We start from the raw sequence: 13,714 nt of genomic DNA, 5'->3' as shown, positions 1-13,714 counted from the left end.
CGCACCCTCATTTTCCCCCTCACTTTTGGGGGGGGAAAAGTGTGTCTTATGGTCTGAAAAATACGGCATATATATATATATATATATATATATATATATATATATATATATATATATATATATATATATATATATATATATATATATATATATAATTTTTTTTTGGATTGCTAACAAAGAATTAAAGGGAGGCTGATATGGCCTTTAATTCTTTGTTAGCAATCCCCCCCAAAAAAATTTACACAAATATGAGGTGTCACTGTTGTGACTACAGCCTGTGCATGGCCTTGGGTTAGGCTGAAACAGGAAATAAGATTTGCCCCGTGTTTGGGGCCTAGCAAGGTATTCAAAATACTTAACACTTAACGTGTGTGTGTGTGTGTGTGTGTGTGTGTGTATGTTGTTGCTGTTGTTGTTAGTTGCGAAGTCGTGTCCGACCCATCATGACCCTATGGACAGTGTTCCTCCAGGCTTTCCTGTCCTCTACCATCTTCTGGAGTCCATTTAAGCTCACGCCTACTGCTTCAGTGACTCCATCCAGCCACCTCATTCTCTGTCGTCCCCTTCTTCTATTGCCCTCAATCTTTCCCAGCATTAGGCTCTTCTCCAGTGAGTCCTCCCTCCTCATTAGGTGGCCAAAGTATTTGAGTTTTAGCTTCAGGATCTGGCCTTCTAAAGAGCAGTCAGGGTTGATCTCCTCTAGGACTGACCGGTTTGATCGCCTTGCAGTCCAAGGGACTCGCAGGAGTCTTCTCCAGCACCATAGTTCAAAGGCCTCAATTCTTTGGCGCTCAGCCTTTCTTATGGTCCAACTTTCACTGCCATACATTGCAACTGGGAAAACCATAGCTTTGACTATACGCACTTTTGTTGACAGGGTGATGTCTCTGCTTTTTAGTGTGCTGTCTAGATTTGGCATGGCTTTCCTCCCGAGGAGCAAGCGTCTTTTAATTTCTTGGCTACAGTCCTCATCTGCAGTGATCTTGGAGCCCAGGAAAATAAAATCTGTCATATACACATACATACATACATACACACACACACACACACACACACACACACAGAGTGCTTTTTTTGTAAAAGAAAAAGGTGCTGGAACTATCACATGTCATACAACCGGCCTTGCCTACCCTACAAGGTTCCATCCAAAAAAGGTGCCGGAACTCCGTTCTGAGCGTTCTATGACAAAAAAAGCCCTGTACATGCCAAAGAAGGGTATAAGAAGGTAGTTTTAAATCTCTTACAGCAGCCTTCTCAACCCGGTGGCATCCAACCCAGAGTACAAATATTCCCGGTTTGGGAATTTTATAAGCTGCCAGTTCCAAACCATCTGGGACATTTGGGACGGCTCAGCTTTGAAGTTTGGGCTGAAACGACCACACTTTTTTTAAACCCCCCCAAAAAACTGTCATTCAAAAGAAAGAGAAGGAATGCATCTGGCAAGCAGTTCCTAAGATAACACCCACCAGCAACCTGCTTTTAAGCACGTGGCCTTAGAAATGCCTTCTAATCGCCCTTACTTGCTGCTTTGCCTGCGGATACTCGAGGATATCCATTCACTTACGAGTGTATTTGTCGGGAGTTAACATTGTTCGCCTTTCATTAAGCGGCAGCCTGGCAGAGCCGCACCTCAGGATATGCATGCTGCCCTCCCCTGCCTAGAAAGGGTTAACAGCCTGGGAGGGTGCTTGGAATCCAGGTTTGTTTATCATCAGTTTCTCTCTCGCTCGACAGGTTCTTCCAGCCGCAACAACGGCGGCGGCCGCTCTCCCGCGCCCGGAATCTAGGCGGGGCCGTCCTTTCGAACCTTGCCCGCCGCTTAAAAAGCGCAGCGCCTTTTCTCCCGCCTTCTCCCAGGCGCAAGCCCGGCCCTAGGATATTGGCCTTCAAGGGGAACCCGAAGCCACGCTTCCTGCTTTTCTCTTTCTCCTCTTCCCTCACCTGCAAGTCCTTCTGCGCAAAATGTTCGGTTGCGGCCTGGCCTGCTGGAGGTGCAGATGGATCCTGCCCCTTCTCTTGGGGATAGCCATCATCTTTGGCATCATTGCCTTGGCTGGCAAGGGGTGGCTGGAGTCGGCCGAAGCCCCCTACGTGCGTAAAGCCTGGTTGTGGTGGGACTGTCGCAAAGAAAACCCCGAAGATGGGAGGTGGATCTGCGATTCTCTCATGGATTACAGTAAGTCTTGGGGGCAAGTGGCGCGCGTTGTGTTAGCCTCGCTTTATTTAGTCGAGGTGGGGAAGGTTAAAAAGGTGGAGAAAAAGTCGGAATTGATCGAAAAATGTGTCCCGGAAGAAACTTGCCCGGGAGACATTTTTTGCAAAGGGCGCACCGGTTCATGTTAAAGGACATTAAAGTCTGTACTTTAATGCCCTTTCCAATTGCTTGGAAACCAATTGCGTATATGGCGTCAGACTCGCTTTTGTGCAAAACTAATAGCCCGGTGAGCCTGAAAAACCGGTAACGAGGAGCAAAAGCCGGACTGCCGTTCAAAAGAGGGGCTAGAGATCCTAAAGCGAGGCGCAGGGCGAGATGAAGGGTTAACAGGCGACGAGGCCTTTGTTAGTTACAGATTGCAATGTGGAGGATTTTAAGGCTTTGAGAACAACCTGCCTCCAGAAGTTGTGAATGCTCCAACACTGGAAGTTTTTAAGAAGAGACTGGACAACTATTTGTCTGAAATAGTATAGGGCAGGGTTAGGCAACCTCGGCTCTTTTATGACTCGTGGACTTCAACTCCCAGAATTCCTGAGTCAGCTATGCTGACTCAGGAATTCTGGGAGTTGAAGTCCACGAGTCATAAAAGAGCCGAGGTTGCCTAACCCTGGTATAGGGTTTCCTGCCTGAGCAGGGGGGGTGGATTAGAAGATCTCCTAGGTCCCTTCCAGCTCTATTCTAAGATGCAATAAGGCGAATTGCCGCCTCAATGGAAATTATGCATTGAAATTAAGTTTGAAAGGCTCTCGATAAAACTGGTTGCCGCACCTTTAACTCGATCAAAACTTGACAAGCTTTGCTGTATTCCTGCTCTTCGTCACAAATCCTAACCTTCCAGTCAGAGCTGGAGAAGCAAATAGCCTTTGTGCTTTCAGAGGGGGTGGGAGAGCAACTATTCCTTTGCCCCCACTGCTGGTTGTAACTTGATACCAAAAGAGTGTGTAATCTCTTGTTAGACTGAGCTAGAATTGAATTGTGGCCAAATAGGGGAAGATCTGCAGCGCTTTGCAAGCTTTGGTAGTTAAGGGGGGGGGGAACATACCCAGAAGGTAACATTACTATAGTAGTCTTCGTGTGATACATTAACTTAGATTTCCTCAGGTTGGTGCCTCCAGAAACGTTGGGGTGGCAATTACGAAGATTTTCAGACAGCAAAGTATATTTGGGATCCCAAAACATCTGGAGGGTGCCAATTAGAGAAGATTGAGTGTATACAAAATGGTGCCTTGAGAACTAATGGAATAACAAAGTATATTGGAGTTGTAGAAGCAAAGGAACTTGGGTGCTGCTAAGCATGTCCTTTAGAGATGTTTTTTTAAACTGTTGGTAATCACTGGTTTTTTCCCTTTAATTGGAAAAGTCAAAGTGACAATTGCACAGTTGTTCCTTTATATAAAGAATAGGTATAAGTTGTACTTCAAATGCAAGCTATTTCACTGGTATATTTCTTAAATAAATGTTCTTTCTAATTTTTACCTTTACTTAACTATTGTTTTTGACAAAAAAGGTATAGAATTGGTTATTTAAGTAAGAGGGAATTGTTACATAAATTACATAAGCTGAGGAGCCAAGCCCTTATAGTCTGATCGATTAAAGGAAATAAATACATAATTTCCCCATGAACCTATTAAAGGAGAATGTCATTCTTGGGACAGCTGAGTCTCTCCCCTTTTGGAGATAAAATGGAGAGAGACTTCTACAGAAGCTGGCTTGAACTTCTGGTGGAAAGTTTGAGAAAGCATATATTGTGCTATTAGTCAGAGTTGATAATAATTCTGTGAGGAGTGTCTAAAAATTCTGGCATGAATCCAAGTGTTCCTTTTATCTTTCCCAAACAAGTTTATCAGCTGCAAAGAACCTCCTGGAATCAATTTTGCCTTAACTGAAATCATGTAAAACAAAACAAAACAAAACACAACACAAGTTTTGATGTAAAGATTAATGTATGAAAATACAGGCCAAGCAAAAACTACAGTTAGTCCTTGACTTACAACAGTTCATTTAGTAACCGTTCAAAGTTACGGCACTGGAAAAAGTGACTTATGACCATTTTTCACACTTACGAGCGTTGCAGCATCCCCATGGCCACATGATAAAAATTTGAACATTTTCTGTCATATATTTATGATGGTTGTAACGTCCCAGGGTCATGTGAACATCTTCTATGACCTTCTGACAGGCAAAGTCAATGGGGAAGATTTAACAATGGTGTGACTAACTTAACAATTGTAGTGATTCACTTAACAACTGTGGCAAGAAAGATTGTAAAATGGGGCAAAATTCACTTAACAAATGTCTTGCTTAGCAACAGAAAATTTGGGTTCAATTGTGGTCGTAAGTCAAGGACTACCTGTACTATCCCAACTTATTTTGCAACACTTGTATTCAGGGTAGGTTTGATAATTGAGGTCAGTGAAATTATGATAGCAAATTCTGCCCTAACCTAGAAGTGTTTAAAAGTACAGTTTAACTGCTTACAAGTTCTGTATGTTTGGACTCTCTAAACATAATTACTGGTAGCTATCAAATATGGATAACTAGGGGAAATCTAGGGTTTAGAATTAAGAGGCTCAGTGATTCAATTTGGAAACAAAAATATTAAATCAAGATTTTGTGTACATGGATACATGGAAAATATTTTAACACTGGTAGTTTGTTTTATGTATTTAAATTTAGATTTCTGTGAGGGAAGCTAAACTGCTATTTCAGATGTGAATTTTTTTTAAAGACAGTGCTTAAAAGTTGGCCTTTCTTACAGCACTTTTTGTATATGTTTTGTAAAGAACATCCAGACATTCAACATGTACTGGGAATGAAATGAACAAACATTAAATCTTTGTATTCATATAGTGTTTGCTGCATGCAAGCTACCTAAGATTAACTTGTCACAATAAATTAGTTAATTGGTAAGATTATTGCAAAATTTCAGCAATTACCTGAATGAAGAACTTCCTTACAATTTGTATCATGAATTCCATTTTTTAAAAATGAGAAAAATGGAGTGCAGAAGAGGAAGACCTAATACATATAATGATGTTACTCAGATTAAAAGTTGCAAGTAATTCATACACTGATTTTATTCCACCCTTTCGCTTAAAAGGAAGCTACCTTGGAGAAAGATCACTTGTTAATGACAGACCTGCATCGGGCACAAATTCTTTTTCAAGATTGTACTTGTTAAGTATTGATGTTGCGCAGAATACAGAAAAGAGCCACTCCCTATGCATCGGGGAAGAAGGCATTCTTTGTTTGGAATGATAATTAAATAGCAGTCAGATTTGCTTCAAGATTAAACTAGATGTAACATGGAGTCCTATGTATCTTTTTTGAATTATTTTTTTGCATTAAAGAATAGCTTCTCCCCAAAAGCTGTTTGTTACAGAAATTAGAATGTGGGAAGATGGAATACACGAGGGATAAACCTTTTATTTTTAATACTGTGGTTGTCCTCTCCATATGGAAAATAGAAAACTACAATCGCTTTCCCTCCATAGAATGAAAGGGTTATAGATTTGTAATGGTATCCCATCCCATGACAACAGATTAAATTCTATACTCTTAGCAAAATGAAAAAAAGAACATAAGTGATTTAAAACTTTAATTTAATTTAAAACTGCTAAGCTTGTAAGCCACCCTGAGTCTTCGGAGAAGGGCGGGATATAAATGGAATTAAAATAAAAATAAATAAATAAATTAGATATGGTGATCTGAGAAAATATTAAGATTGGCCCCTCAAGAAATGGGAATGAGCAACTATAGCACCAAATAAAGGGTATGTTTAGCACTGAGATAATCAAATGGTTAAAACGGAAGATTTAAGATTAATAGTTGCATTATCAGGTGAATTTAAACCCCCCTTTTGGTCAACAAGTAAATCCTGTGTCCACATTTGGGTGCTACAGGTCAAAAAGGATAGTGACAATTGTTTCTCATAATGGAGCATAGTAAGCAATGGGTTAATCCATGGATCTATAATGAGATGAGTACTCTGATTTATTCATAAATGTTCTGGAAGTGACCAAATTGTCTGAGGATCAAGGAGAGAAACTAGAAAATCCCAAAAGAATGCCTTCAAATCTGGAAGGTGAACAAATGTAATTTAGTGCAAAGTATTACCTACGGAAGATTTTTTTTTAAAAAAATGACATTTACATATGTCAGATTGTAAGCAAGTGTTCACTAACTAAGAGAGGGATTTTGGGATTATGATAGATAAAAAGTGTTGATTTAGTGTATCTTCCCTAGTGAGACCAATCTGATGTGAAGACTTCTCAGAATTATCCTCAATTCTCTGCTGTAATGAAGAGAGCTGGGAAATTCTGGGTGTTCAAGTGCAGTTACTTAGAAGATTTTTTTTATTTTTTTTTTTAATTCCATGTATATCCCGCCCTTCTCCGAAGACTCAGGGCGGCTTACAAGCTTAGCAGTAGCCTTCATTCTATGTATATGCCTGCTTATTAGGGCTTTCACACACACCCCAAGCGGCATTATTACAAAGTCAGCTTAATTGCCCCTAACAATCTGGGTCCTCATTTTACCTACCTCGGAAGGGTGGAAGGCTGAGTCAACCTTGAGCCTGGTGGGAGGCGAACCTGCACTAATTGCAGGCAGCTGGTGTTACTTAAGGAGGCATTAGCCCACTGCTCCACCAAGATGATGAAGTTATGATTGCGGTGGAAAATAAAGTCCATATTGGGAATTGTAGGACAAAGAACTAAAATACAATTTTATTGCATTTGGGCTAATCAGAAGTATAAACAGCTGTAATGGTAAAATTTGATTCATTGACTGTCGAAACTGGAGTATTGCATACAGTGCTGTATGAACGCCATTTCTGAAAAGGTAAAGGTAAAAGGTTCCCCCGCACATGCGTGCTAGTCGTTTCTGACTCTAGGGGCCGGTGCTCATCTCTGTTTCAAAGCCGAAGAGCCAGCGCTTGTCCAAGGACGTCTCCGTGGTCATGTGGCCAGCATGACTAGACATCAAAGGCGCACGGAACGCTGTTACCTTCCCACCATAGTGGTCCCTATTTTTCTACTTGCATTTTTACGTGCTTTCGAACTGCTAGGTTGGCAGAAGCTGGGACGAGTAACAGGCGCTCACTCTGCTACGCAGCACTCGGGATTCGACCCACCAAACTGCTGACCTTCTGATCAACAAGCTCAGTGTCCTAACCCACTGAGCCACCGCGTCCCAGTATCTGAAAAGATACTGGGATACAATACTAGGTCTTAACCACAAAAATTTGTTTTGTGTATTTATCTCATTGTAGTTTATTCAGTAAACTATAGTGGCTTGGCACTAGGCCACAAGGAAAAAAACAAGCAGAAGCAATATATTTAGGTGGAAAGGGTATATTATTTAGGGCTCTTTAATTTAGCAAAAAGTCTCATTGAAAAGAGAAATTAGAGACACATCAAGTTAAACTGTGCTAGTGTGGTTTTGGACTGGGGAGGTCCGGTCTCACTCCCCTTGTGACTGTGTAGATTACCCAGCTTGTTTTAAAAATGCAGTGATGGCGGAATGCCTTGAACACGGAGAGAAAAAGCTATCAATAGAAGAAAATCAACCAAATTCAGGCCTACAGTACCTGTTATAAAAACTATTGATTCTTTGTAGGGATTTGCAGTTGTGTCAGATGAAAAGAAGCATCACAATATTTACCGTAATAGATAATGCCTTTAACAATAAAAGCAAGAGTCTGCTCAGTCCCCTTAAACCAATATTTTTCTATGCTTACATTCAATGCAAAATGTATATATTTACATGTAAGGTATATATGATTCTTACCTTTCTTTTTTTTTCCCCCAAAAGGTTGGGGCAGAGCTGCTGCTGCTACATACCTTGTCGGTTTTGTCATTCTCTGCATCTGTTTCTGCCTAGCAGTCATAGCATTTTCCATTGAAATCCTACGGTTTAACTTTGTTCGAGGAATCGGTGGCTTGCTCTTCGTTGTTGGTAAGCCTGTAGATAAGAGAATTGATTTTCTGATGACTTTCCTGAAATATGCTTCTCTCTAGAATATGTAAAAAAAAAAGCTTTAATTTCTCAGTTAGCACTTTCCTCCTCTTGTACAACTTTATTTAGATTTCATATTAGCAACAAACAACTGTCCAGACTCAATCAGGTCAGCTTTCTTAATTGAAGCTAGCCAGCATTAATTCATCAATTAGTTTCTAATTTGCCTCCCCCAAGTTTATTTTTTAATAGGCAAGTCTCTTCATTTTTGGAGGAACTTTTATATATATTTAGAATATTACTGTTGGGATGTATTATTAAAGAGTTTTCACGTGGGTTTTTATTTGCATAAATTTGCAATTGCATTAATTTGCAAAAATATATTTAATACATGAGTATATTCCCTTCTATATTGTGGATATAGTAGAACTTAATATCTTCAAAATATTTAACAAAAAAGCTCCTAGGATTATATGTAGCAAGTTAGTTATGGTTGAACCACAGCTATCTTGAGAATCGTTTATAAAGCTTCATACAATTTGGTTTCTTTAGTTTGGGTTTATTGTCTTGCATGAATCAAGGGTGATTTTTGAAGCATAGTTTATAGATTACTATACTGTGAAGCTTTATCATGGCTATCCAACCAAAGCTTAGCGTAGTGCAGAATCTCAACTAGATCCTTCATCTGGGTCTCACATCTTTCAGTATTTTTATTAATGACTTGGAGGTGGTGGAAGGAATGCCAGCCAGACTTGCTAAAGATAGAATTAGGCATGGCTACTAGTATCCTTAAAGATGAAAGAACGAATCAAAATTATTTTAATATAGTTAAGTAAAGTTGAGCAGCTTCTGAGAATTGGAAGTTGTAACTCAACCTTCAGGTTTTTGGAAGGCTGCAGGATACAGTTGAGAAAGGTAGTCAGATTTCTGTCTTATTTTGGCATATATGGGGCATTAAGACTGGGAATGGGAAAGGTAAAACACTGCTATTCCCACACTTCACCCCGTCTTCATATTCAACATCCAAAATCGTGCCTCACAGTTTTGGAGAACTGCCCATGGATTCCCCCCCCCCAGGTAGAAAGCAGAATTGGAAATTGGAATAAAATTGAGCAGAGGCAAATGCAAAGTTTGTCACATGAAAAAGGAATCAGATATGCACAGAGAAACCTGGTTTAATATTGTAAGCAAAAAATTGGAATCGTAGTTCACCATGCTTGAATATGGATGGCTGCAGAGAGTCAAATGTGCTTTTAAGTAGTATCAGTAGAAACCTATTTTCCAAATCACAGGGTATGAGTTCCATTCTATTCTGTGTTATTCATAATCATTCTTGAACATCTGCCCAGTTTTTGGCACCATAACTGAAGATCCAGATGAATTTTAACAGTTTCAAAGAAGGCCAACATGATTATAGAACTGAAAATTTCAGTGAGAAAACACATGGAAGGCTAAATATATTAACCTCTGCAACAACAATAGCACAAAGATCCCAGATGTATTTGGAGGATTTGATAGCAATCATCAGGTATCTTAGGGAATATTCCATAAGAAATAGCCATGATTTTTGTTATCCCAAAATGTAATCTGTTTGACAGTGCTCTGAAGTTGCAGGAGGGTAGGTTCCAGTGGAAAGTTAGGGGGGAAAAATCTTAAAAGAAGTAGTTGGACAATGGAATCAGTTGTGCTGGATTCTTATTTTGACAAGAAATATGCCTAATGGCTCCTAATTCTGTGATGTGTGTAACAGATGTAAGTATCACATTAATTTTCATTTGTCTGGTTGCTATGCACATAGTGATGTTTCATACATTGTGTGTGATAGTTGTTTTTCCACGATGTAAGGAATTTTTTTACAAGTAATTATCAACAGTCTTTGTGCTGATAGGAAATAAAGTCAATGGTATAAAATTTTTCCAAGTGTTTAGCAAACAGACTTGAAAAATCTAATTATTGGTAGGACCAATGATTGGTCTTACCAATAATTATAGAGGTAGGTCATTGAACATTAGCAGAGTTCAGTCATCTCTGTCATGCAGGATTATTCTCCCTAGATGAGATTGCAGCAATCTAAACTCCTTTTGGTGAGATAGCATGCAAGAAAGAATGCCGAAACTTTATAGAGATTTAATTAGGAAATTTTATATCTATATAAATGATTATAATTATGATAGATACTATGGTGTCTTGTGCTATATTAACAATACCTCATTATTCAGTCAATATGTAAAGCCTCCAATCTCAACAAGTGATTGGACAACAAATATATTAAATAAAAAATACAATTGCAACATATTGTTACCAATGTAATAATTAAAATGCACAGCAGTCAAGGAAATAAACCAGTCAACAAATGCTAATACAGCAGGACATGAATCACTTAATATGCTTAAGGCCCCAATTCTGGGCACAGAGGCAGGTCTTTAGGATCTCGCAAAGGAGAGCAGGGTTGGGGCCATCCTAATCTCTCCTAATAAGGTAAAGGTAAAGGTTCCCCCGCACATGCATGCTAGTCGTTTCCGACTCTAGGGGCCGGTGCTCATCTCCGTTTCAAAGCCGAAGAGCCAGCGCTTGTCCGAGGACGTCTCCGTGGTCATGTGGCTGGCATGACTAGACGCCAAAGGCGCATGGAACGCTGTTACCTTCCCACCGTAGTGGTCCCTATTTTTCTACTTGCATTTTTACGTCCTTTCGAACTGCTAGGTTGGCAGAGTAACAGGCGCTCACTCTGTTACGCGGCACTTGGGATTTGACCCGCCAAACTGCCGACCTTCAGATCGACAAGCTCAGCTTCCTAACCCACTGAGCCACCACATCCCTTCAATGTAAATATAGTTTGCTGTATATAGTCTTGTGTGGCGTGATATTTTATTTAATGCCTTTTCCCCCCTTCTTGTTTCCATCCAGCTGCTTTCCAGATCTTAGGCTTGGTCATCTATCCAGTGAAATACACCGATGATATCATATTGACGGGAAGCAACATGTTCAGCTGGGCTTATGGCTTTGGTTGGGCAAGCACAGTGATTGCGATAGGTTGTGCGTTCTTTTTCTGCTGTCTACCCAACTGGGAAGATGAAGTCCTCGGTAACATAAAACCCTATAGACATGATGGCATTTAATCTGCTTGATGTGGACTTAATAAAAGATACTTTTAGTAAATAAAGCAATATTTGTTTGTTTGAATAACAGTTTATTCTTAGCCATTCCTGTCTTCAGACTTATTCTATGAAAAAAAAAAGAGATTGCATTCTGAAGTTTGATAACTAATAACAATTCCATTCAGGAATTAATTACTTTTTGTAAAGGACAGAAGCTTTGGTGAGGTGATTTATACCAAGATAATATTTTACTGAGTAAATATATAAGGGATTTTTTAACCGTCAGTCAATTTTAAGCTTTTGTTTTTAGCATGCGGTTCAAAATCTTTATCCAAATACGTATTAATAAAAATGTTTTAAAATGTAGTTATTTATACATTCGGTATGCAATCTTATAAGCATTAGACTCTGTTAATATTATTTTACTGGCATTTCTGCTATAGCAATGCTTCATAGCTTCCTTGATACTAAATGAATGAACACCATAGTATTTTGTGTGTGCAGGTTTCCCATGTTAAAGAATTTATGTGACAGCATTCCTGGCCCCTCCCCCCCAATTGTTGGATGCTTCTAGACAAGGTTAAGAATATGATAAGTTTGCTCCATTCTGATAATTAGTGCAGAGTACTTAGATAGATATTTTGTGTTTCTTCTGGTCTCCCACCCCCATTAAAGAAATCTCTTGAGAGAGAGTGCATAAATGCCATTGGTGATAATGCCCACAATCTTCCATCTGAATTTACCTGCATACTTCTTAACATATTGAATGTGTCTCATAGATTGAAATTGGGGAGAAGGTAAAACTTTAGAGTTTCACTTTTCACTTTTCTTTCTCTTCAATATCTGATAGTACAACTTTATTCTCAATATATGGATTTAAAGCAAAACAAAAACAAAAACCACAACCCAGCCCCAAACCCAAATAATTATTAGATAGCAAACCTATTAGGCAACAAACAAAGCTGGTTTATTGGATAGTTACAGTTAGAAAGTGCTTCTCTGCTGCTGATCTTCTCATCCCATTTTATCATGACTATACCCCATATACATATTTAGGATTCAGATGGCATTGAATCAAAGGATGGGTAAGGATAGCACCAATGTAAGGTTGATTTTTCAAGACACTTAAACTTTTGGATATGGTTCTGCAGAATTTCCAAATTTAAGCATATATACAGTGTAGCTCACAGATAGGCAGTGTGATGTCTAATGGGTATAGAGAACCTTAGGACAACTCCAGTGGGTCTAGTTAGGCTTCTGCAGCATTGGACTTTATTTTTTAATTAAAATATAGGGAATGCTTGCATGCTGCAAAAACATAATGCCAGTCTGTGACATATTTATTTACAAGAGTACCTATGGATCTCATGTAGAGCCCCCAGAATGTTCAGAAGGAAAGTGGAACTTGGGTGTAAGCCTAGCAAGAGAAAGAATGAAAAATTGCAGCGGTGCAAAGCATTGGCGGAATGGGTTAGGGCAGAATTCCCCAAAACTTCTGGGCACCAGGGACCGGTTACGTGGAGAGAGGTTTTTCCACGGACTGGGAGGAGGCATAGTGTTGTGTGTTGCCAGCATCCTGTGGATAGGGCTTCGCTTGTTTGTGCGGACTGGTTGCTGGCATGCCGTGGCCCGGTACTGGTCCATGGACCAGGAGTTGGGGACCCCTGGGTTAGCTGGAATAATCATGTCACATTGCCTTTTTAAAAGAATTTGTGCGAGTTATCTAGTTGCCAACACACACTGTCATAGCCATTATGTTAACAGATATACTTTTGGCAATCAGAATATCCAGATTCCTACAGTACACATTCAGAATTCCAACCCTATGGATGTTTAGTCAGCAACAGAACACAGAGTTCAGTCAGTTTAATCTTAAATAAACAGAGAAGATTGCAGAGAATTTAATATGATTGATCTCAGTAGGAAAATTAATCACTGAAAATATTGGGTAGAATCTGACTGGAATGTGTGAAAACTTTAATTTACCTTAAGATATTTTAACATCATTAAATCCATTGTTAACCTGACAGCCCTCTGAATGTATGTTACTAAAAAAAGGTTATATACCATATATTTTGTACCTTTGAGTAGAAGCTTATTTTGTATTTGCGGAAATATTATATATTGTATCATTTCAGACATGACTGTTTTTGTATGTTGACAATTATTCTCAAAAGCCATCTGCCCACTACTGCATGAGGTAATTAATAAAAGTTGCTTAAGGTACAGAAAAATTCTCATATGAATCCACATTTTTTAAAATGTTGTATTTTATACTATACTGGGTTGTGATAGAACATAGCTCTTACGAAATATTGCCTATGTGCTCTGTAAATATTGTAAACTACAACTGAAGACAGAAATCTTCCATCCACTTTTATGGAATATGCTCATTGCCTTTAATAGAATTTGCTTTTTCTGGATAAATAAAAGTAGTACCGTT

The 13,714-nt window shown here is 39.1% G+C and overlaps 1 protein-coding gene across 1 annotated transcript; it reads left to right on the top strand.

Moving 5' to 3' along the window:
- The first annotated feature begins 1,750 nt into the window (after positions 1 to 1,750).
- On the top strand, positions 1,751 to 13,508 carry LOC308674650 (p53 apoptosis effector related to PMP-22-like). Its single transcript, XM_081339316.1, has 3 exons — positions 1,751 to 2,176; positions 8,030 to 8,173; positions 11,081 to 13,508. Exons 1-3 carry the CDS (start codon positions 1,963 to 1,965, stop codon positions 11,290 to 11,292), a joined length of 570 nt encoding a protein of 189 aa, XP_081195442.1. The 5' UTR covers positions 1,751 to 1,962; the 3' UTR covers positions 11,293 to 13,508.
- The last annotated feature ends 206 nt before the right edge of the window (positions 13,509 to 13,714 follow it).

Source organism: Vipera berus, assembly GCF_964194415.1.
Source record: "Vipera berus genome assembly, chromosome: 1".
NCBI lineage: Eukaryota > Metazoa > Chordata > Lepidosauria > Squamata > Viperidae > Vipera > Vipera berus.
This window is presented reverse-complemented; position numbering and strand designations above follow the sequence as displayed.

Excerpts from the sequence above, each read along its gene's own strand:
- LOC308674650 (XM_081339316.1), top strand. The coding sequence starts at position 1,963 with ATGTTCGGTTGCGGCCTGGCCTGCTGGAGGTGCAGATGGATCCTGCCC. Across the intron at positions 2,177-8,029 it reads CGATTCTCTCATGGATTACA|GTTGGGGCAGAGCTGCTGCT; the intron begins GTAAGTCTTGGG and ends TTCCCCCAAAAG. Across the intron at positions 8,174-11,080 it reads TGGCTTGCTCTTCGTTGTTG|CTGCTTTCCAGATCTTAGGC; the intron begins GTAAGCCTGTAG and ends GTTTCCATCCAG.